This window comes from Chroicocephalus ridibundus, chromosome 3 (assembly GCF_963924245.1).
Source record: "Chroicocephalus ridibundus chromosome 3, bChrRid1.1, whole genome shotgun sequence".
Taxonomy (NCBI): domain Eukaryota; kingdom Metazoa; phylum Chordata; class Aves; order Charadriiformes; family Laridae; genus Chroicocephalus; species Chroicocephalus ridibundus.
In genome coordinates, this window is record NC_086286.1 from 89,565,954 (window position 1) to 89,590,895 (window position 24,942).

At 41.2% G+C, this 24,942-nt stretch overlaps 1 protein-coding gene across 1 annotated transcript in view; it reads left to right on the plus strand.

The window, feature by feature from the left end:
• Positions 1-24,942, plus strand: part of CGA (glycoprotein hormones, alpha polypeptide) — a 31,000-nt gene that overhangs the window by 4,997 nt on the left and 1,061 nt on the right. Inside the window, exons 2-3 of the mRNA XM_063330038.1 lie at positions 22,962-23,068; positions 24,014-24,198. Coding sequence (XP_063186108.1) covers positions 22,969-23,068; positions 24,014-24,198 — 285 coding nt within the window. The 5' untranslated portion in view covers positions 22,962-22,968. The remainder of the gene's footprint in view (positions 1-22,961; positions 23,069-24,013; positions 24,199-24,942) is intronic.

A 24,942-nucleotide genomic window follows, 5' to 3' on the forward strand; every position in this document is an offset into this window, starting at 1 on the left:
AAAGAGAAAAGGGTGGAATAATGAGTGTTGCTTAGACTGTATGTAGCTGATGACTGGGAGGAGGACTGTTAACTCTTCCAGGGAGAATGTCATGTTAGAAAGAAAAAACTGTGAGGTTTGTGTATCATTGCAACAGAAACAGCCCTGGCAACAGAACTAGGTCTTTTAGGGATAAGATACGACAGAATAGAAATTAGGACAGGAACACACAAATACTAAAACGCTCATGGTGTTTGGGAGACAAAGGGGATTGATGGAGGGTTAGAATTTGCAGTGTGATGGATATTAAAGAAATGAACAGCAATAGGAAAGGTAAAGTAGAACTTTGTTAGAGTCAATGTTGAGGCAAAGAACTTCTGATAGAGAGCGTGAAGACATGGTAGAGATGTTTGGGTTCAAGTCTGGAGAGAAGTAGTTTTCATGAGGTTATTAGGGGAAAAACACCCCTTGGAGCACTCTAAATCTACCGTCTTTCAAACTGAAAGAGGGTAGATTTAGATTGGATATCAGGAAGAAATTCTTTACTGTGAGGGTGGTGAGGCACTGGAATAGGTTGCCCAGGGAAGTTGTGTATGCCCCATCCCTGGGGGACTTTGAGCAGCCTGGTCTAGTGTGAGGTGTCTCTGGCCATGGCAGGGGGGTTGGACCTAGATGATCTTTAAGGTCCCTTCCAACCCGAACCATTCTGTGATTCTGTGATAACTAAGGTTCTTAATTTCAAAGGTCAAATTTTGAGAAATTAAGGGAATGAGTTAGTGATGACAACCGCATCTAGGTAGTTGAAGACTTGCATGTGGAGAAGCCTTGGCATCTGTCAAGTCTCTCTGCAAGAAAGTATCTGGAATTCGTATCTCAAACAAGAGGGACAGTCAGTCTCAGCTGGATAAATAGCCACTTCAAAAGGATTATTGGGAACAATCAGAAGCTTGAAAGGAATGGAACAAAATGATTGCTTGAAAAATATTAAGAAGGGTAAGAATAAAGTGAGAATTGTCAGAAGCCCAGCTGAGTTTCCTTACAAAGGAAATTAAAGCAGGGCTAATGAGAAAGAAGATATGAAAACGAAGGTTTCCACATTTGAGATGAAAGCAAAAAACCTATTGCATACCCATCTGAAACATCAGAAGATCTTTATTCAGCCAGAAATTTCCATTACTGATGTAGGTACAAAAATATAAGCTGTAATAATGAAATGTGCTGATGACACAAAATAGTGAGACACTTTCAATATGAGAGGGATCAAGACTGGATGACCTTGAGAACCTAAATAATAGAATGGATTAATTTGAATAACACAACATGCAAGGAGACCGATAGCAGTACTTTCTGCTAGGGGGGGAGCCTCATTATTTGGAAGTGACAGCGGGTCACTTAGTTGTATTAGTTGATGATGGGCAAGTCATAGATGTGATCCAGCTGCAAAAAAAAGTTACTAAAATCACACAACATGCCAGGTCACTTATTTCCATTAGATACTGCAGTTAAAAACATTGGTCTCATCTGAAACAATTTGCGCGATTCTGGTCGCTGTTATTCAGAAAAGATGAGAGCGCACTGCAGGAGGTACAGAGAAGGACTCAAAGGATGATCAGTAAAATGGAGAATCTGTTTTCTGAGAGGAGAATAAAAATGGTTCATTTGGCTTAGTGAAACAAAAGGTGAAAAGAAGTAGAAACACTAGAAGTAGGCATCAGTTAGGACAAAAGCTTTTTAAGCTAAAGGATGGTACCGTGTGAAGAAAAACTGGTGTTAACTGATTGCTGACTATGTCAAAACAGACATAGTTATCATGTTAGACAATAAATAGGGCTATTTCTAAGGCACTTACGTGTTCCTCCACAACATTACAAAAGACACTTCAAGAAAACAGTAAAATGGTAGATTTGTGCAAGGAGATCTGGTCATGAAAACTGATTGCAAATGAAATGTGAACTCCAAAAGGGGAAAGAAAATTTATCTCATGCAGTCACATCTTTCTTAATGACACTTCTGGCTTCTGTCAAGTCTGGGGCCATTTTCACCAGTATTCAAAATCACTGATGTAGACCTGTATATTACTCAGTAATCAAAGTGGTCTGAATGTCTGTCAGCAAGAAGAAAAACAGCTGGGCAGAGTGTGGTTTGTAGGTTGTCTTCTGCGTGAGCTGGGAGGAGGAAAGGAGACAGTTTTTGCAACGTCCATTTTCGGATTGCGTGGAAAATCTTTCGGTTCCAGAGGGAGCAAATTAATGATGAGGGAGGACAGCACATTTGAAAATACAGCCTGGGTCATGGCTTGAGCTGTTTTCTCAAAAGGGAATCTTACAAAATAGTTTCAGAGCTATCTTAAAAGCAAGGGAGTGGTTCTGTTCTCATTTTACATAATTTAATACAAACCACAGTACTATTACCTGCAATTAATGGTACCTTTCTACCTCTCCAGTTGTCTTTTCTGTTTACCATTTTCCTTAGCTCACTTCCCAGTGCACACTGCCTGAATCCTCAATAGTTTTATTCTCACTAAGAGAATCTAACAGCGTTCTAGCTGTACTTTAAAAAATTATTAAAAGAAAGGGTGTCCTGGAGATGGATATGTTTTCACATCATTGCACTCTTTTCTTCATTCCCTTCCCCATTTGACAAGATAGGCATTAAAATTAGGAGGATTTCACGGAAACGCTTCTTTTTGTTGTTATGTTGTGTCTAAGAACTGGATCTTTTTCATGAGCACAGAAAAAAGTGATTGGGCATCAGGATAGGGCAGTTCTTGTGAACAACTCGGGGAGGGTGAGGAGAGAGTTTATTTAAAATAACAGCTGTGAATATCCTGCTAAGAGGTAAAGGAAGAATTTGCTGGTAGATGTGAGGTCAGTTAAAAGAAGGTTTTGTTTTTCATGTTGATCTGCATTCTGTATCCCTGATTCTTTGAGATTTAGCTATTTTATAATCAGTTTATTACTTAGCAGTGTCACACAGCTCTTTGCTCTGATAAAGCATAAAATACTTCTCAAGAGTATGTTTTACAGCAACGTATTTATTTTTAAAAAGAATATTTCATTTAATTTTCCAGCAAATTAATACTGAAAACCTTTGGTGTAATACAGATCCCATTGTCAACAGAAGGAAAAAAGGGTACAGCCTGCAAAGGGCAGGAGGAGGAGGTAGAGGGATGGATTTTAGGCATGGGTAGTATAAATGCTCTGTAATCCCTCACCATTCTCTGACTGATGATGAACTACATGTACAGCCTGTTACAGCAATATTGATTGCAATCAGATGATAAAATCATTGCACAGAGAAAGAAACCACTGCAGTGAAAATGAAAAGATTGAAATGTAGTGAATTCTTGATTCAATAATGATTTCTTGGAATAAAATGAAAAACTCATTCTTATAGCTGAGAGTTAGTCATGGGAATAACAAAATGCTGAAAAAAAAAATAACCATTTTAAAATAAAATTCATTTCACATTATGTATTTATCTTCAACAGCCATCCCACACTTTTCATCAACATTCCCTATGCTGCAAATTTTCCTCACTCACAGCTTTAGCTTTACTTACAATTAATCCACTGGTATTATAGTGATGGAGATTCTTGCTGGAATGCATTAACTTCCTCTGTTAAATCCCCCCTGAGGCAAACCACTTGAAAAATATTTCCTTTGTCTAGGACACACAGTTTAGTAGCTCTCTTCTTACAGTGAGATAGCAGTTCTTTTTTTTTTTTCTCTGATTTATGCATACTATTCAAATACAAAAACTGCATTAAATTATGTTACATTAAAAGATCTGAGACGCGCATTCCTGACACAGCATTGTGTCAGGAAAAATGTAGGTCTGAGCCTGTTGCCATTCAAGCCCGTGCTTACAGAAACCTTGAATCGTTGCGATGTGGAGTTGCAATGATGTAGAGTTATTAGGAGTTGAGTAACTTTTGGCTTACAGAGACCAAAACAGACCTTTCAAACTCACTGATGGCCACGTACACCTTTAGTATTCTTATTAATCATACAAAGTTGCTATGTGCTATTTCAAAAGAATTAGGATGAGGAGTTCTGGAGGGAAGATTTCACAATCTCTGAAATAGCCTGTTTCAATGCATCGCAATCCTAACTGTTTGAATGGATTCATAATACCCGACTTAAGTCTCTGCTGCAAATTCGTCTGATCTTTGTCCTTCCTCTAGTTGTCATGGTGGAACAATGGCCACCAAATCTTTTATGGCTGCTTTCTACATTTTGGAGTGCTGCTATAATGTTCCACCTTGATCTCTTCATTTCTCAATTTACTGCTGTATTTCTAAGCCACATAAACTCCGTTCCTTCAGCTTTCCTCAGTTGGTATTCCCTGAACTCTTCTTGCTGTCGTACGTCCACGTTGGTGGACTGCCATTATCTTTCTTGGAGTACAGTGACCAACGCCAAACCCAGTACTATGCTAGCTGGGACTTTGCCAGAGCTGAGTAAAGTGGAATAATTACTCTTTGTGTCATCTCTTACATTGTTGACTCTTTAGTTTGTGATCTCCCACATTGTTTTCTGCCTATGCAGACGTTTCCTATTCTATATTTAACTTCCCTCATTAGGTTTCTCTTTCCAGAGCATTGTCTGTTTTGGATTTTGGTTGATTTTAGTCTGCTTCTTAATTTTTTGAGGCCTGTTTTTACTGCTATTTCCATCCTTCAAAGCACTTTGCCACTTTCCCCAACTTTATGTCACCACCAAACTGTGTCAGTGCACCCATCTGCCATTGCCCAGGCTATAAATGCATATGGGGAGTAAAACTGGCCCCAGGACGAAGTCCTGTGGCTCTTCTCCAGAGAAACATTCCCAGATCTGACAGCAAACCATCAATTACTGCACTTTGAGAACAATTTTTCAAATGTTGTGCACCTACTGGCTTGCTAATTGCCTCTGGAATGCACTGTCGTGGCTTACTTAGGAAAATACTGTGTGGGACAATGTCAAAAGCTCATCACTGTCAAGATGCATCATATCTGCTGTTTGCACTTATTTGCTAGAGCAATTATCCTGTCAGAGAAGGAGATTAGCGTCAATTGATACAATTCTTTTCATGACAAACCCATTTCAACTGTTTTTTAATAATTATCATGATCTTCCAGGTATTTACAAATTCTTTATTTAATAATTTGTTCGGTTTCAAGGGATAAAAGTTAGGTTGACAGGTATAAAATGCTTCAAGTCCTCTATCCTCTCTTTTTAAAATTGCATTTACACTTTTCTAGGGTTTGAACCTTCCTTGCTTGCTCCTGTTTCTTGAAAATGAATATCAGTGATTCAAACATCACTTCAGCTAATTCTCAGAACATTCCTGGTGAGTTTTTGTCACAGCCCACTATGTTGTTGGGTTTTTTTTTCTCGTAAGTATCATGGGATGAAGGGCTGGGCTCTCTAAGCTTGTACTTGACAATCCCGATACCATTCTGCAGCGTGTGTGCTTAGTGTCAAAAAAATTGTTGTAATCAGCAAAGCATGTGTGCTTATGTACACCCCTGCTCAGCCAACGTGTAAGTACATGATTAAATGCTTCTGAAATCACTGGGACTTGCTACATTACCAAAGTTAATGAGACTTCGCACCAGTGGCTGCTCTGCAAACAACTACAGGCTGCTCAACTGGGGACCTGGTGTGGTCCCCTGCCCTGAATTGTATTTGAGTGCCTTCTTGTTGTTGAAAATTCTCTCTCTCTCTGCGTACCAGGATCAGAGAGAGCATGTTGGTGGGGAGGGAGAGGAGAGGTGAGCATAGTCACTGCTGGACGCGAGCAAGTTGCATGCCGAGGTATTAAACTAAGGTGTGTGCCAGCCTCACCTCAAGCACGGAGTCTTGTCTTTGGCCTCGGGCAGATTGATCTGGCGAGGTCCACACCAAGCAGGGAAGCACCTGCAGAGGCACCTAAGCTGTGCTGCTCCTGGGTACAGGAGCAATACGGTTGCACTGGGATGTCTCTGTGACTCTAGTGACAAGCCTCGCTTCTCAGCTGAGCTTAGTAATTCAGATGTGGCAGCACGCTGCTGTGTCCCTACGTCTTTTGGGACTGAGCTGGTGTGTTCCTATGGGGCCATACCACACTGGTGGATGTCCTGGCACCGGTCAGTGCCTGCAGAATGCCTCTAGATCCTGCGTTGATAACCTCCTTGGCTGTTTTTAACCTGCTTTCAGAACCTCAGTATCTGTAGTGATGCTCTGAGAAAAGCTGTAGTGGTTGAAATAGGAAATAGATAGGGTAGATTTAGTCAGGCTGCTAGAAAGTGAGGTTTTGGGCTTTTGGGGCTTGCTGTGAGCTTTTTCTGGCCAAATGTAAGAATCTGCAGTGCAGCAGTAGATGCCTACATCTGAGATAGTTGTCTAGGTTCCCCTTATAACCAAGGACAGTGGTCAGTTTATCTTGTCCTGAAATAGTTGACAAAAATAGGTCTAAAAATGCCTTTTTTCTCTTCTGATTCTGAGGGAATGTAGACGGTCAGCTTAGGTGTCTATGTGGCATTGCAGTTGCCTGCCTTCGATCAGACAAATCTCAGGCTTATTCGAGTAAATTTTGCAGAACATGTGTAGCGATACTCTCAAAGATACACATCACATATGGTAAATAATGAAAGTATCAGTTCATATCCATGCCTGCTTTTTTTTTCTCATTTCTCTTCCCCACTCTTTCATCTGCATTCAATTTTATTTTGTGAGACTTTAATTTGCTAGACTGATGAATCACTTTCTCCGTGGTTAGTGCTTGCTCATTCCTCATTTGTAGATGGTACTGATTGCAACTTTATATGTAGGATTTGTTTGAGTGGGAGGGGAAGCATGTGGATAGGATTTAAACTTCTTGCAAACATTTTCTAGACCACCACCCAGATATCTTGTGACCTAGCAGTGGTTAGCAGACAGCAGCATCAGTAACTCTAACGTAAATTGAAGGCAGGCACGGAGGACTCTCTTGTACACCCTAGGAAACTGAACCCATTGCTCACTACGTTCCCTGTCTTGTTTGCACAGAGCAATCCTATAAGTTGTGCTCTGAGGACTACTGATGATATATCTTTGAGTCCTAATTCATGATTCACTTAATACAGCTTTTTAAAGCACACTACTATGGGTATCAGGGCTGAAAATGTTCCCAAGGACGTTGCTTCCTCTGTTTCGCTGCACATTAAAGCAATGTTGGTGGAAGAGCTAAAGCAGACAGCCAGGAAACTGTTAAAACACAAAGACGTTGGCACTGAGCTTTACTTTTCCCTGTCAGAGTGAGCTGATTTCACACACACAACCCTTTAAACCAATAAATCAATAGCAAACTCGTGACCTTATTTGCTGTAATGAATCAGTTGTATTGCCAAGTTCTGCAGCATATCTAACAGCACCAAATCTGGTTTCACTGGCCAGTGCGCTCTGCCTGCTTCAGTGCTGTGGTGAAGCTCTGTTTAAAATAAAAAAATGCATGTTTAAGCTTGATAAGGCATATCAAATATTAACGTTTGTTACCTAGTGATACTTTACATGGTACCATTTGGTACAAGTCAATAGAAGTAGTAAAGCTATCTCTGAATTTCCCATCTAACATTTAGATACGGCATTTTAAATGTTTAAAAATTACCAAAAATCTCTAATGGGTTTTCCCAGGAATAAATGCAGTCAGTTAACGAATGGTGGCACTGAAGTGTTTTTATTAGCTTGCTAGCCAAAAGCTCAGGCTGCCTTCTTGAAGTAGTGTGTAGTGCACTGCTGAAAAAGACATCAGCATCCTGAAGTTGAAGCTGAGGGTTTGCTTGCAGGATCTTGTGTGGCACTTACCAGCATGGGTTTTCACCAGTCTCTGAGTATCCACCTGTACCAAAGACTCTAAAAGCCAAAGGACCTCAACATGTATTTCTGTGAAATCAAAACAAGTACTGTTGAGTGTGTTTTGTGTTAGTCTGTGGGCTTCTCTATCAGGCTGTAGGTCTCTGTGTGCTCATCCCTACCTAGAAATAGCTCTGGGAAGGTGATTATGCTTCTGAAAGTCCGCTTACTATTATCACAGCAGCAACACTTGCAGCACAGTCCTTTAAAACGATGTGGTGCGTTCCCTTCTTAGTATCAAGCAAGCTGAGTGTTGGTCTGTAATAGTTACACTCTCTAGGAGCCCTAGTCATGGATAAAAATAGTTTTTCAAGCTACATTTTCAAGCTAATTTTCAAGCTAAATACCAAATAAGACGAGATGACAAATGAGCACAGGCAAAGGGAAAGAATATAGGAGGCAATTAATAGATAAGATCAATTCTTACCTTCCTCCCCTTCTTAGCCTCCTGGATTGGCTGTAGGAAGTTACAGAGAACTTGGCAAACAGTGTGGACCTCAGATTGTCCAAGTATAAAAAAAAGCATGATGATACCTATTCCTTGCTTATTAGCTGTAAAATGAAAGATGCTTTGGGCTGGATTCATCTGGTCAAATGCAGACCTCTAAAAAATTGATATCACTGTCTAAGCCAGTTTTCTTGGCTCTGTCCATACGCAGTGGAGCGAAATAAGCAATTGTTGAGCATCACTTATTTCATTCTAAGGAGGGTGCTAATATAGATTAGGTGAACTGCACCCTGAAAATGCCTGTTTCTTCCCACTGACTATAGAGGTAGCCAGAGCAACCAGCTTAGACATTTGCCATCTGTGCTGCAGATGTCTAAAGTTGGGGGAATTGAATCCCACTGTGGCATCTTTTCTCCTTCTGTGTCCTTGTGCAAGGGTAAAATATCAAAGATCTGTACTTCTTGACAGGTTGCTGTTGAAGCGCACACAGAAGTTTGCATGAATAAAATCACTTCTGAGTGTTGAAGCAGGGAGCAGTCCCCTGAAGCATTCCCCACTGTGTTTCTCATATCTGGAAAGAGGACACGTGCACCATCTAGACCATTTGAACTAGGAGATTTTATTTAGTCCCTTCTCAGCTCTTCCATTTTATAATCTAATCGTAGCTTAAGAAATAGCCTGGACCACAAAATAATATAAAATAGCATCTTTTAAATTTTTACTGGTTTTCGGACTTCCTTCCTTCCCCTCTCCCTCCCCCCACATTTACAGCTTAGACCTTTACAGTCTACTTGGATAGACATTTAGCTTAAATTTGAGATATTACTGTGATTCATTGCTGGTCCTCTGAGCACAACCTGTAACGTTGCTGGCAGCAAATAGCCTCTGTTCTGCCTCTTGAGAGTGGCTAAATTTCAACGATGGGGGAAATCAACTCTTAATATCTAGCTTTCAAAACATGTTAAGATCTATGTTGAAGTGTTATTATGTAAATATAAGTCCTTTTTATGTCTGAAAGGTAACTGTGTGGGGGTGGGCAATATTGGCCTGCTTTACTTTCCTGTATGGCATTAATTATAACGCAGTAGCCCATTTTTCATGCACTGAGTCACACTGATAACCAAATACCATGTATAATTCCCTTCGTTTGTTGCTCTGAAAGTCTCTGGCAAATATGAAACATATGCTATGCACAGTTCCTCCAGAGGGGCAGGTGGCTGTGTGAGGGGATTGCTTAGATGTGCAGGTCAGAAGAGACCGCTGTCAGTGTGGGAACGGACCTGTCGCACTACGGAGACCTAGAACCTTGTCTGGAAATTTCGGTGAAGCCCAGAACATCAGTTTGAGATCTGATGCCTTCAGAAAAATTCCCAGTTGGATGGAACAGGAGGAGTTTGTGGGAATTACTCGACTCCTGCAAACCGAGCACAAGTTGATGAGTTCTCCGGGGCGAAGAACCATCTCTTCATGGCTCTCGTGCACAGGAGCATAATGAGATACTCTGGATCGTTGCGACCCATCTGCTGCTATCTCAGGCCATGCCGTGCGGGCCCGCGACTGCTTGGTCACGGTTTGGGTTTCTTAGTTGCTGCTGCAATACAGATCATAAGTACGGTGAATGAGTTATTGAGCTGAATGACGTGGCAGCCAGGTTTCTCTGTGCAGTGACAGTAGAGAGGGTAACAGCAGGCTGGTAACAAGGCTCTTGGTAATGTGATAGAAATAAGCTGTTTTCTTCAGATTCCGTTTTTCAGCTACGTTTCTATGTCAGTGCGTTTTTTTTTATTATCGGCACTGTTGGCTCATTCTTGCTTGCCGTGATTTGATTGGAATTTGATGAACTTCAGCGTTTTTTTCTGCTTTCATGTGTAAAAAGCAAGAAATGCAGTTCTATGAAATGTGAAAGCAATTCATAATAGAAATCTGTACTAATAGAAGAGGTGATACAGCGAGCATATGAAAGTGTTCAGATTTGGAGCTAGAGAAAGATAATAGCTAATTGTCTGAACAATTATTTCTTTATTAGATAATGAGAGTTGCTGAAATTGCTAGTTGTATAAATGAGATGTCCTGCATTATTGATCAAGCTTCTTTGTTTTAGCTGCACTGGAAGTATACATTTCACTCTTACATGGCTATTTATCAGATCTAAACCTGACATGCAATGATCCATTCATATGGTAATTTATTTTTTTTTCCATAAAAAAAGCTAAATACTGAAATATATTTAAAGTAAGGCTGCATTACCTATCTCTCATGGGCTACCTTTATGGTGCAGGAACGTATTCATTGACATAATCAGTTACATCAGTAGTCTATCTAGTCTAGTGTTTTACCTCTGTCTGATAATAAGCACTTAATGTTTCAGGAGTCTAACAAACTTGGTTCCTTCAACTGAGCAATGTTATATGTAACAAGAATAGTCCTTCCTGACCTTGTGAGCTGGTTTAGCCATTATATGAGGTGTAGTTACTTTTATTAATTAAAAGTAGAGGAAAAGAATATTGAAATACAATCTCTAAAGCCCTTGAGGTCAAACCTACACATTAATGACATTTTGTTTGCTGTTCCACAATGCTGTGACAGTTGTAATATTATCTATTCTAACTTTGCTCAAAGGAATTGGATTTCAAATAAACCTATTCCAAAAAGAAGCATGAAACCAGAGCTAAACAGAAGCCATCATCCTGTTAGTACCATAAGTTGCCTAATAACATGAAATGATTAAACATTTTGACCTTGACAAGTTACAGTAAAAAAGGGTGGAAAAGTATATGTATTCCTTATAATCTTACTGTTTTTCTTCAGGGGCACCAAAGCTTTTACTTAGCTTTGGTGAAATAATGATTATTGCACATATTTCTGAAGTGCCATCGTCTGTAATATTAATCCCTTCAAAAACGAAAAAAAATATGTATTAGTGAACCCTCTTTACACTATGGTTTTAGAATAGGAGAGGCTTTGCAGTCAATTATTTATGTGCAATAAGTACTGAAAGCCTTATTATCTCAGAATAATCAATGTTTGGCTAAAGCTTGAGAACGCTAATAGCTAATCTCAAAGTCCCGATCCAGTGTCATTTGAAATAATGGCAGAACTCCTATTGATTTTAAGCAAAGGAGGATGAGGCCAAAAAGTATTGCTTTGAGAGATAATTTTAGATAATGAGTTGAAAACATCTGTAAAAGAACAGAAAACTTGACTTTCACTCTCCGCATAATACGGGACGAAGTATTTCAGCAGATGGGAGCTCTTGACTTCAAAATGGTGTATATCTGTATTTTCTGTTGCCTTGGGGAGTCTTGTTTAAGTGTTTATCTACTGAGCTGGTGTTACTGTCTCTGGGAGTAAATGGATGGCAACTGGAAAAGCTATGAGAAAACTGGGAAGGAGTAGGGAGACTCGGTGAAATGTTGAAATATCTGCATATCTTTTTGTTTAACACTCAAGTTACTTCTTTTTTCCTTGAATCCTCCGCAAATTTTTCTCTCCAGGATATGCTCTCACTCATTCTGGTGGGGCCTTTCATTGTTATCTCTCTTCAGCAACTCTGATAGTTTGCCTGCATCAGCGCAGAGCAGCTTGTGGTATGCGGCAGCCTCTCTCCTCCTGGGACGCTTGGAAGATAACAGGAGAAATGAAGGAAGTAACCACCCAAAATGCAAAAGATAGTACTAGGGCTTCAGGATGCCTTCTGGTGCAGGGTCTGGTGCAGGCTCAGACTTGTGGGTGCTGTGTCAGCTTGTAGGGCAGGGCTGGAGAAAGAAGCCAAGGAGGTATTCACAGATTGCAAGAGAGAAGGAAAGGGGAGTTTCTGGCATTTGTTGAGCCATTCCATTCTCAGACGGGGGTTCTGCTGTTTTCTGAGTTTGCACGAATGATGAAGTGTGGATTTTGGCTGCATTTGGAGGAAGTTCTGAAATGTGATTTAATTATTATTAAAAAAAAAAAAAAAAAAATCCTCCAGAACTCAACCTGCTTGTCCACCCAAGCCAAAAATGTTATCAGAACTTAATTTTAAAAGTTGTTTCTTCTCATTTCCTTATCTACAAAGAACTGGAAAACCAAGAAGGAAGGCAGGAATGTTTCTGATGAATGCAGCAGTGTTTTAAAAAAAAAAAGTAGATGTGCTCTGTATTGCCTTTTCTCCTAGGGTGAGGTGTAGCAAACCTTGTATTGCTATACGAACCTTGTATTAAAAGTAGGTAGATTCTGTTTAATAGTGCTAATCTGTGACCACACTTGTGTGGTGTGTGTCTGTTTATTGATTGAGTGGAGTTATTTTTGAATAGAAGAGTTTATTTTCTGAAGCAAGGGAGCCCTTTCCCATTATTTACTGACAGTGCTGGGTGGCCAAGTAGAAAAGCTTTCCTCCAGCGAGGAAGAGGCAGCATCAGGAAGCGGCCCGTAGATAAGCAGATATCGCTAAGTAGGGAAGTAGGACAGATACCCTGAGACGGTATCTGGCAGAGCAAGGGGGGAGGCATTTCCAGAGAAAGCCAGAGAAGGAGCTGCACAGACTCAGCCCCTAGAAAAGGGACAAAAGTTCTGAAACTCCATAATATTTAGGTGCTGAACTCACTCTGATTTCAGTCTTAATAAGTGCTATATTTAGGTTGGCTTATGCTCATTAATAGAGTCCCAGTCCAATTTAGGAACACAGTAGCCTCAAAGAAACTTGAAAATTTTAGCGGTTTGTTGCCTTTTTCCACTTCAGAATGGCTTTTTCTGCTCCTACAAATAGGAAACAAAATACTGATCTTGGCGAAGCATATTGGATGGTCCAGTTTGGTGTATATATTTACCTGTCTTTTCATTCATATACTTATATAGAGTGTAGCAAAAAACTGTGAGAGTATTGCTAAGTGATTTAAGAATACCCTGTTAAATGAACTAGTGGGTGTTTTCCCCCATCTAAAACAGTGAGCCACATTTTCTCATTTCTCATTCAGTCACACATTAAGACAGATTTGACCAAGTATTTTTAGTTGGAGATTTGGAGCGGCTAAAGTAAGAAATCCTCTTAATAAAAATAGGAGCTTTTTTTAAACTATCTTTTTTACCAGTATAATTCCATTGACTTCACAAGATTTATTCCTAATACATTGTGATAGGAAAAGAGTACCAGCTTGTGGGCATTTTTATTTTTCTTTTATGCTGTGAGGGTAACATTGTCACTGTGCTTTAGTCCTTCTAATGAAAGAACTGTTTTGTGCAGCATTTCCTTTTTACTAGTTGATGACAAGCTGCAATACATAGGTAAATAAGTACCAAATGTGAATGGACAATACAATCAGTACTTATTTTCCCAATGATGAAGATAGATAGTTTTTTGGGTTTTGTGAAGCATCGCAAGTCATCCAGGGTTTCCCATAGGACTGCAAGCTGGGGTGAGGTATGAAATGGGCAGGACAGAGACAAGTCAGAGACGCTCTATAAACTTCAGCAATTTTCATCAATTTTGCTTTGAATGACAAGAAATATTAAGCTTCTGTCTTCTAGGGGAATATTTCTCAGTAAACTATGTTTACCAGTAGCTTTCAAATTTAAACCTTATGCTTTTGTTATTAAATGAAGCAAGATTGTAGGGAGAGAGACGTTTTTTATTTATTTATGTTTTGTTAGACCAGCTCCTATTGTTGGATAAAAACCAGACAAGCTTCCAGGTGCAGAAATCCATCTTTAATTTTGAAACAGAAGCCAATTTCAAGCCAAGTCTAGGCTGAGGACAATTGTTTTTGGGTTAACTCTGTTACAGTGATCAGCTGAACAAATAGAAGAGAAAAAGGTGTCCGACACCTTGGAGCAGATGAGGATGTTAGTGAAGGTAGAGGTGATAAGGTTGTGATAAATGTGTCTGAAATAGCTAACAGAATCCAAGGGTGCTGCTGCTGTTAAAAAGAGAGTCGAGTCAAGGGACAAGAAAACTGTATGGCAGAAATCTGGACAGATGCGATTCACCAAATCTCAGCTGTACACTAAAAATTTTGGGAGAGATTGATTGAATTGCAAATCAAAGCCTCATTTCCATAGGAACACAAGAAGCTATAGGAGTCTCTTTCAACATCACATCTCCAACAGTGAGTGAAAAAGTAGGTGTGTAAACAGTAATTTTAAGCCTTTGGATGGTTTAGGAGTCTCTTAAAGCTATAAAATATTTGTAAATCTCTAAGGGTAGGACAGTGAGCAGTCCAAGCTAGTTACCTTGGACTCTCAATGGTTAAAAATAGGCACACTGGAAAAGTGACTTAATCTTGTGTAGAAATAGGTGTTTAGAGTTATTTCTCTCCTTTGACTATAAAGGTACTCTAGGGTGAGTAACTTGGGTTTAGGCAGTTAACTTCTGAACTGAACTTCTGCCATCTGAAGTGAATTTCCCTCAAGTCTCTAGGAGTTGAAGACACAATAGGATTGCAGGAATGGCCTTGAGCACCCACCCAGGACCGTCTGCATTGCCAGGGGCTGCTCCCAGCAGGCGTTTGGATGTGCACCTCCCCTTTGGGAAGGATGCGAGTGGATGTAAGCCCCGCTGTGCCACTTGCCCTCGGTGACAGAAGGCAGAGTGGGACCTGTCTTATTTAGCCAGCATCGACACAGGCTCTGTCGCTTGGAAATGAGGACTTGCAAGTCCCTAAGCCTTAAAAATCTGCACCCTGGTGCAGTTTTCAGAAGTGCTTCCATTGCATTAGCTTTACTCTGAAAACAAGATGAGATCATGCCAGAAATCTTATCTTTAAAAGGTAATCCTTCTATATTTATCCATGCATTCATTCTCTGGGCATTAAATTCAAATGGAGATTATTCTTTTAAATGTTTGTATAGGTCTCTGCCGCTCTGTATTTTATTATTCTTTGCTAAAACAATGCCATTGCTGTAGAAGCGTTTTATGTTTTTTTAAAAATATATTATTCTCCAGTTTAATAAGAAGCATTAGGAAGCCTTAGTAACTCTTCCTTTTATAAAATGAGATTCTGTTCACTGAAAACTGCAGCAAATGACTGGATGCTCGATATTTGAGTTCCCCAGGAAACTCATACAGCATTGAGTTTGTGCTCGCAAGCTGACCTTTCTTTCATTATATAAGAAAAAAAACAATCTTTATGAAAGTCAAGTTGAAGATAAGATCAGCATGGTGGGCTGGTAATTACATAAAGTAATGTTCAGTCATTAGATAAAATGTACAGTTGATCCTATGGCTTAGATGTGGGCGAGGAATATGATCTAGCTTTACTAGTATAAAAGAAAGATGCAACTTTTTCATACATCAGTTTCGGGAACGTACATCCAAGTATCAAGAACAGGTCACCTTTAAATGCCGTCCTGCAGTTTCTCAGCTGTCTGATTTATTCTTGTTGAACAAGGGAGGTAATATATTTTTAAATTTTTGTTGCTATTAAAGAGGAAATTACATGTTTTTTGACGTTCTCTTTGCCTTCTTTCCAAAAGTTTTCTTCTTCTTCCATTCTGTCAAAGTTTTTACTTTGAAAATTAACTTAAAAGATTGTGTTGGGACTAAAACATCAGTGCTAGGGGTTAAACTAGCTTTGTAAGTAAGAGAAAACGAGGTTCTAGAATTATAATGCAGGTAAATGGTGATATTTTATAATTTCTGATTGAGTCCATTAATGCTTTATCAGTAACCTTGTGTTTTTCTCCTGGTGAATGGTATTGCTGCCAAACGTCAAATGTTACACAATCTGTGGTACTAACGCGTATTTTAGAGTCTTTAAATTGCCAGTCATGATTAAATATGTTAAGGGAAGGAAAAAAAAAGTGAGTCAAGATTTCTTAGTCTTCAGCAGTTTGCTAACGCTATGTACATGACACCAGGCTGCAAGTGAAGCGCTGGCACTTGTAGTTCATCGTTGCTGTGAGACAGCTGTACCTCATGGCCAGGCATCCCAGAAAGAAATGTGTGAAGTGTTTAACTGCTGTTGGATATGACAGCACCACCATCAGCCTATGGATAAGTATAGAGGAATGTCCCAAGTTTATGCTGAAAACATCAGGTTATTTCATACAATCAGGTCTAAGGGTGCCTATCAAACAAAGCTTGCTGGCTTGTCTGATCTGGTGGAACTTGATGTGAATGTAAAGACATCCACAGAGTCCTACACGTACCTGAACAGAGAACCTGTTTGCAAATACTGATGATTGCCTGTCTTTATGATGGTAACTGATAATGTGTCAACTGATTTACAGAAAAAGACAAGATAGTAAATAGTGAGGTGAGACTTTTAACTGTTGGGGAAAGCTTAAAATTACCATCTTTCTAAAGAACCGCTGAAATTCATGCATTATATAATACTCCAATAGTTTAAGAAAGGTAATAATTAATAGAACAAAGTGAAAGCTTGCTTTGATTTGATGGTGAGATGAAACGAGTAGTGTAGACACTAACTGGGTTAGCAGCGTAGGCACAGTCAAAAAATCAAGTACGACCATCAGGCACAATGGATGTTGCATCGGAAGAGTAGAGATCACATCTGTGTTTTATTGACAGGTATCTTTGGTGTTTTTAGTATGAGCCTGACAGTCTGACTCAATAGAAGAAGTGCAAAACTGCAATTTCAATTCGCCTTTTGGTTAATGTAATTTAAACAACTTCTCTCTGGGATTGCCTCAAACCCTTATAATGTACCAAATTGTAGCATTAGATGTTCTTAGTAAAATTAGGATGGAGAATGCCGCTGTGACTTCAGCAAAGAGCATGAAAGCACGGAATAATCGATCAAGGGTCGTGATATTACTCCTGTGGCTGGCATCTTATTGGAGCTGTTGGAGCATCTAGGCTATCAAAAGGCTCAGGATGATGTGGAAATAGCCTTTTGATCATTTAGTCATTTGGAAAAGCCTCTTTGTCTTCTGCTGGTGCATAAGCCCCTACAGCCAGCTCCTCGCATTCTGGGGAATGTCCCTTTGGGTGGAGTGGGACTTGACATTAAACTGTGGGATTGTGTGCCAGTGCAGGCAAGTCTGCCAGCAATCACACCTCCTCCATGGGGCTGGAAAGAGCATATACAATAAATAACCTTAAAAAAAAACGTATTTACTGGAGGGAGAGATCCAGCCAATTTATTCAGCGCAACTCCATAGATGCGTCTGAGCTCAGATCAGTTCCCAAAATGTTTGGCAGGACCATAGGAGGCTATTGATCTAAACAGTGTGAAGGACCACCTTTCTCCTGCAGACACAGGTTACTCTTCTCAAGGGAACAGGGCGTAGAGAGCTGGCAGCTGCTTCTCAGAAACCTGAGAGGCACGTTCAATGTTCCCGTGGGGCTACCGTGTTTACAGCATCCCCTTTCCTTTTCCACCTGTTGAGTAACACCAGAAGACTATTTCTTGTACTTGGATGGGTTTTTGGTAAAAGCCCAAGCAGAGATGAGTAACTACAGGTTTCATTCAGCCTGCATACATACATACATACATATATTGAACTGGCTTTTTGATACCTCTTCCAAATGCTTCTTTCCAGTGCTTCCACTGTTGCTGACAATTTTTTTTATTCCTGTTCATTATCAGCTGCTTTTAACTCCTTTATCCTCTGTTTTCTGCCAGCATGGACTGACTTGCTGGGCAGGTGGGAGGGAGGTGGCAAAGTTACCCAAGGCACCCAACCCTTGACACCCATTAATTGCAGCCTCATTGGCCTCTTTGTCATTCAGTTTAGCTGGGCTTAAGATCACTCTCTTACCTCTAATTTTTGCTCTCTTAATTAGAAGGAGGCTTATTTCCACTTTTGTGCCTTCATTTGTTGCATCAGAGAGCATTACATATCTGTCTTGCTCACAAACTTTGTTTCTTTCCACTTTACTAACCCCAGTCAGGCAGGGGCCATGTTCTTGTTGTCCTGCCTCTGGTCTGAGCCTCATCTGCCTGGGCATGATCTTTTTCTGATTGCTGCAAGGGTGGAGCTCTCTTTGATTTTGTTTCCTGGTTTCAGAGCTGCCTTGTAGGGCCTGTGCTCCACTGCCATCTGAACGGCTGCCTTTGATGACCGCGTTGTACGTCTGTTTAATCAATGAACCAAGACCTGATGACCTGTGCGTAGCAGCCTCACGTCCCTATATATCTCTGGGAATCTGTGCAGTGATGGAGCATCCCTCTGCTGATCAATACTCTCTTTGCACACATCCCAGTGCTTGATGTTCGCTCTCAGATAATGATGCCAGGCAAGTGGCTTCACTCGTTGGACCACCTCAGGTTTGCCTCTCCCTCCAGACGTGAGCAGGCATTATTTGAACGTTTGCATCATTGTGGCAGTCCTTGCGGCGATTCTGCTGTGGATGTGCAAAATCTGCAAAGAAATAAGTTTTCATTATGTGAAAGCTATCTTTGTTTAAATATACTTGATTTTCTACCATCTTTCCTGGTTAGGGTTGGCAGTGCCATCTCTGATCAGTATAGCATGCTTAAATAACCTCTACATCAAATCTCAATTTCTTTGTTGCTGGCATTATTGTCCTTCTCACTGCCACCTCATTTTTAGAAATATTTGGGGCCACAATTTGATCTGTCCCCGAAGAATATTTATCACAGAGTAGCAGCATTGACTGGTGTATTTGGAAGAAGAGAAGCTCTTAAGTAGTTAAGGATTAAATGCCCTTTTTTTTTTTTTATTCTTCTTGCTTGCTAAGCACAGTTGCTTTCAGCATCTAAACTGTATATGTCAGTGTTGTCAGCTTGGGGCCTTATCCCGCACATCAGTCATTAGCACATCATGCTTTCGTGTGACACTTTCAGTCTTTTAAAGTCAAGGGATCAGGTCGTCTATAAAGGCACAGTAGAAACTGTTTGAAAGATCCAGTTGCAAGGGTCTGGGGATGCCCATGCCGTCAGCACTGCAGTCCAGGCACAGCCCAAACAAGTTGTGGGTTAGCTCCAGGCACGGCCTTAGCGGCGGGTGGGGTGTGACTGCAGAGGTGGAGAGATCTGCATGATCAGATGACGTTTCTGAAAAGGCAGGTAAATAGTTTGGAGATTAGGAGCTGGTGGCTTGGGATGCCGCCCTGGGGCACTTGGCTGAAGCCGGTCAGGAGCAGCTGGGGCCAGTGAGGGAGGTGCTGCTGCACAGCCACAGCCGAACACCCTCTCTTCAGGCTGAAGTTGCACCAGGGGAGGTTTAGACTGGATATTAGGAAAAATTTTTACACTGAAAGGGTTACTAAGCATTGGAACAGGCTGCCCAGGGAAGTGGTTGAGTCACCATCCCTGGAGGTATTTAAAAGACAGGTAGACATGATGCTTAGAGACATGGTTTAGTGATGGTTTTTGTCAGAGTTAGGTTGATGGTTGGACTCGATGATCTGAAAGGTCCCTTCCAACCAAGGCAATTCTATGATTCTAAGGTGAGCCATGCTCAGCCCAGAATCCCTCACAGGATAATCTGCAAGGGCAGGGCAAGTCCCCCTGCTGAACTGTGCTCCGTCTCTCAGCAATAAAAAGACTTTGAAACTCAGTCCTCCAAGGCACGGCTGTCCCGGCCAGCTGGGCTGAGCAAAAGAGTGCTGCTGCCTCTGTCACCTGTGCAGGCTGCCCCGGTTCGGGAATTTAATACTTCAGCATCCTTTATATGGCTCTTTTCTCCCTGGACCCAGTTACTTCAACATGAGATATAGGTAATTCTTGCTCATTTCTAAAGGAAGGGCTCAGGTCTATGCTCTGGAAGAACAGAATTTTTAAAGGGGAAATTCTGTTTTCTGAGTGAGAGACTGGGCCAAAATTATCTTTGACTGAGCACAATGAAGTTGTCGGTTCAACATGGAGGTTTGGCGCTTGAGAAGGAAGGTTACAGACTTCATGCCTAAAATACTACTTTTTAATACTGACAAGAGCAGAAGTGAGGTTCATTATTTTGTTTCATGTGTTCATAGCTCAGATGAATCCAAGATTTTTAAAAGTACCGTTAGTTGACCAGGTGTTTATAACATGAAGATCTGAAACAGCAACTTTAGCCTAACTCAGATTCTGCCTGACTTTCCAGCGAGGAAGGTCCTCCTAGGCCATGCCACAGGCACATGGGAGCTCTCTGGCTCGAAAGAAACACCAGTTTCTTATGACGAGATTATGACCAGTTTTTTGTCTCTCACCAGGCTGGTACAAAACGCTTCAGAATAATTTTTAAGGTTCTGTGGTAATTACCAAAAATCATCCTGCTGATCTGCATGTAGCCCTTACTTAGTACGTCTGATGTTTGGATACGGAGAGAACTGAAGTTTCGTATCTGTCCAGCACCACCCCCACCCCCTGGAATCTTACGGTGAATATGAATGAAAAAAAGTAAATTAGTTTTTTTTTTAAAAATCAAGCAGAGAATTTGGGATGATATTCGTACAGTTGCAAGAAATATTCTGCATCTTTAATGTTATGGTTCCCTCAGTTATTCATATCAGTGATATGCATTACCCTGTGGTATAGATTTGATCTGGATCAAATATAACCACACAACTGCATTTCTGTTGAATTACACATGTGATATGCTATTTACAGCTGCTTCGTCTTGTGCGCTGGCTGTAGAAGGTCAGATACGCAGTGCCACATGTAGCCTTCTTGCACAAAATTAATCTGTTAAAAAGATTTTTAAAAGTTCGAGCTGACCAGGGTTGGTTTCTGCCAAACCAGCTTTGTGTTACTCACAACCCAAAAGCCAAGTTGCTGCATCAGTAAAATGAAGCCTAAAAGATATCTCGGTCCAGAAGGTTGTAGCGATGCTGAACTCCCTGGGACTCCCCTGGCCCTCTGTTGGCCCTGGCTGGATGCCAGGTGCCCACCAAAGCCACTGTGTCACTGTCCTCCTCAGCGGGATGGGAGAGAAAATACAATGAAAGGCTCATGGGTCAAGACAAGGACAGGGAGATCACTCAGCAACTACTGTCACAGGCAAAACAGACTCGGTTTGGGGAAATGAGTTCAATTTATTACCAATCAAATCAGAGTAGGATAATGTGAAATAAAACCAAATCTTAAAAACACCTTGCCCCCACCCCTCCCTCCTTCCCAGGCTTAACTTTGCTCCCGATTTCTCTACCTCCTCCCCAACCAGCAGCTCAGTGGGACGGGAATGGGGGTTGCGGTCAGTTCATCACATGTTGTCTCTGCAGCTCCTTCCTCCTCAGCAGAAGGACTCTCACACTCTTCCCCTGCTCCGGTGTGGGGTCACTCCCACAGGAGACAGTTCTCCATGAACTTCAATATGAATCCTTCCCACAGGCTGCAGTTCTTCACAAACTGCTCCAGCGTGGGTCCCCCACAGAGTCACAAGGTCCTGCCAGCAAACCTGCTCCAGCGTGGACTTCTCTCTCTCCATGGGTCCGCGGGTCCTGCCAGGAACCTGCTCCAGCATGGGCTTCCCATGGGGTCACAGCCTCCTTTGGGCATCCACCTGCTCCAGCATGGTGTCCTCCTTGGGCTGCAGGTGGTATCTGCTCCACTATGGACCACCATGGGCTGCAGGGGGTAGCCTGCCTCACCATGGTCTTCAGCATGGGCTGCAGGGGAATCTCTGCTCTGGCACCTGGAGCACCTCCTTATCCCCCTACTTCACTGACCTTGATGTCTGCAGAGTTGTTTCACATATTCTGACTCCTCTCTCCATTGTGCACGGTTTTTTTTTCCTCCTTCTTAAATATGTTATCAAAGAGGTGCTACCACCGTCCCTGATGGGCTTGGCCTTGGCCAGCGGTGGGTCTGTCTTGTACCTGCCGGCATTGGCTCTACCGGACATGGGGGAGCTTCTAGCGGCTTCTCGCAGAAGCCACCCCTGTAGACCCCCCCCCACTACTGAAACCTTGCTATGCAAACCCAATACACCTTGCATGATGCAGGTGGCCCTGGGGCTGTTTCAGACCCTCCTGAGCTCTCTCTTGGCGCCATGTCTCCTCGGGCGCTCTGCAGCACAGTATGTGGTGCCTCTCTAAATATATAGATCAGAAGAGCTTTCTCCCACTGAGGGACAGGACTGAAAATCGGTTAATGGGGACTTTGGCATTAGAGAAGTCATAGAATCATACAATCATTTAGGTTAGAAAAGACCTTTAAGATCATCGTGTTCAACTGTAAACCTAACACTGCCAAGTCCAGCACTAAATTATGTCCCTAAGCGAGCCTTTTAAATACTTCCAGGGTTGATTACTCAACCACTTCCCTGGGCAGCCTGTTCCAATGCTTGATAACCCTTTCAGTGAAGAAATTTTTCCTAATATCCAATCTAAACCTCCCCTGGCGCAACTTGAGGCCATTTCAGTGTGTGGACAAATAATCTGACTCTTGATTCAGGAAATTATGTCCTGATGTGAAATTATTTTCCCTGAATTTAGTCTTTCCATGTCCCGGCTCTGCAGATTCTTTCATTTTCTCCATAAGCATTTGTTGGCTTTATCCAGTCTACCATAAATATTAGACAGTTATGATGTTTGAAGTTTATGTGCTGTGGTTTATGTTAATGTTCAGGAAAAAAAAGTTAAGGCCAGAAAGAAAGGCACATTTTTGTTATTGTGATGAAGTCAGTTTTCTGAGCCTATAAAATGCACATCAGTACACTGCATTTTCAGTTTCCGATCCCAGTTCTAAATTGCCTCTGTTACTTGCACTGAATACTCTATCAGTGTGTAGCCTAGATACTGGTACTGTAACCAGTGCGAAACAGTCCTTTAAAAATGTGTATATTTGTATTTTCAGATAGATCATGGATTGCTACAGGAAGTATGCAGCTGTCACTTTGACCATTTTGTCTGTATTTCTGCATCTTCTTCATGCTTTCCCAGATGGAGAGTTTCTCATGCAGGGTAAGCTGCTTTCAGCGTTCAGAAATAGGGCAATTGTTCATAAAGAGTATTAAACTTTCACATGTTTTATAAATGTGGTCATATATCTTATCATTCATTTGCATTTATTGACACTGAGATATGAAGGTGTAATAAATCAAGATAATTTTGCTATGAGTATACTTCCTATTTCTTCTCTAAACTTGCTTTCTCCAGGTTAAGAGTCCCCCAGATGACCGTGACCTCATGCTGACGTGGCTGATCTTAATCCTTGAAACATTATCAAAAAACCCATTTTGATTTCTTGTACTCATGAGATCCAAATGGCAACGTAACATCAGGAACCATAGCTTCTTTTCGTTATATGCAGAATATTATTCCTCCGTAGATCCCAGAATATGGGATGTTGTTGGTGTAGCATTCTACAAAAGAGGCATATTAGGAAGATTTTTGGGGCCTTTTGGAGGTTGTTTTTGTTTTGGTTTTTTTTTTTTTTATTCAGCCTCAAACTGAATATAGAAAAATGTGAGCTACAAAAATCTCAAAACTCTTGATAACGGAGTCTTGCATCAGAACAGGCAATGTCTAAGAAGCACTACAAATCCTGATGGTGCTATTTAACCACCTGTAGGTATTAGGAAGCTTTCTAGGGACAGCTAGTGTAGTAGACATACAAAAACCCCTACACTACTGTCAACAAAATTAAGTTGGAAAACGAGACAAGACACAATAATGTTTGTGCATTACCTAGAAAGCAACACTCTAGTTTTACAGCCGGTGAGTGTTGCAGGGTTGAAGGACCCGAAAGAGAGGAGCTTTGGTGTCTGTGTTTTTCTGTTCTGCAGATGTCAAGCAGGAGAATGCGGTTGGTGCTTCCTCTCACCCCCTGCACTTTCCCTTTCTTTTTGGAAATGAGAATACAGATGGAGACCAAGTAAAAGTCTCTTCCTTATATTTCTGTGGCAGGTTGTCCAGAGTGCAAGCTAGGGGAGAACAGATTCTTTTCCAAGCCAGGAGCACCCATTTACCAGTGCACTGGGTGCTGTTTCTCCCGAGCCTATCCCACTCCGATGAGGTCCAAGAAGACCATGCTCGTTCCAAAGAACATTACATCAGAAGCAACGTGCTGCGTAGCAAAGGCTTTTACCAAGGTGAGGGCGTGAATGAGACCTATTTAAGCTTCTTTTAGGATGCAATGTTTAGCTGAACCAGTGCATATAAGAGAATATGTTTTTGCTGGAGGATATTGGCGAGCTATTTGAGGGAGACATCCTTGGCATTTATATCCTTTGCGTTTGGGTTCTTTTTTTTCTAAAGAGGAAATTAAAGTGTCAGCCAGTACTGAGTCTGATATTCAGTCGGGATGTGGACATTGATACAGTGTCACTGACTTCAGTGAAACTGCTTTGACTCGTGACACCTGAAGTTCTGGTGGTGGACTTCTTGTCTCCTTTTTTTTAACTCTCCTGCATGTGTACCCTCCCCTTAAATGCTGTGCAGTGTGCACTTGATTTTAATTAGTCATTTTTCTTGCATCTTTCTTGCATAGACAGGAGTTCTCTGGGAAGGTGGCTGGTCAATACTATCAATTATGTGTATGGGAATGAGGGACCAAAACCATCTGTGCTCGTTAGATTAATTGAGGTTGTGTTTACTTTTAATAGTATAACCAAGAGGGAACTGTAAATGTGTGCAACTACTTTGAGCATTTAGCACTCTCATCTGGAAGGTTATCTTAAAGAGAGTGTCTGCTAAAGCTAATTATTTTGGGAGTGATTCAGCTCCAGGTGAAGAAACCTTAAATTTGATTTAAGAAATGGTGAGCTAGTTGAAACAAGCTAAAGTGTCTATCCTGTGGTGATCTGAATCAGGCTTGTTGAGTGTGTTGACTGGAG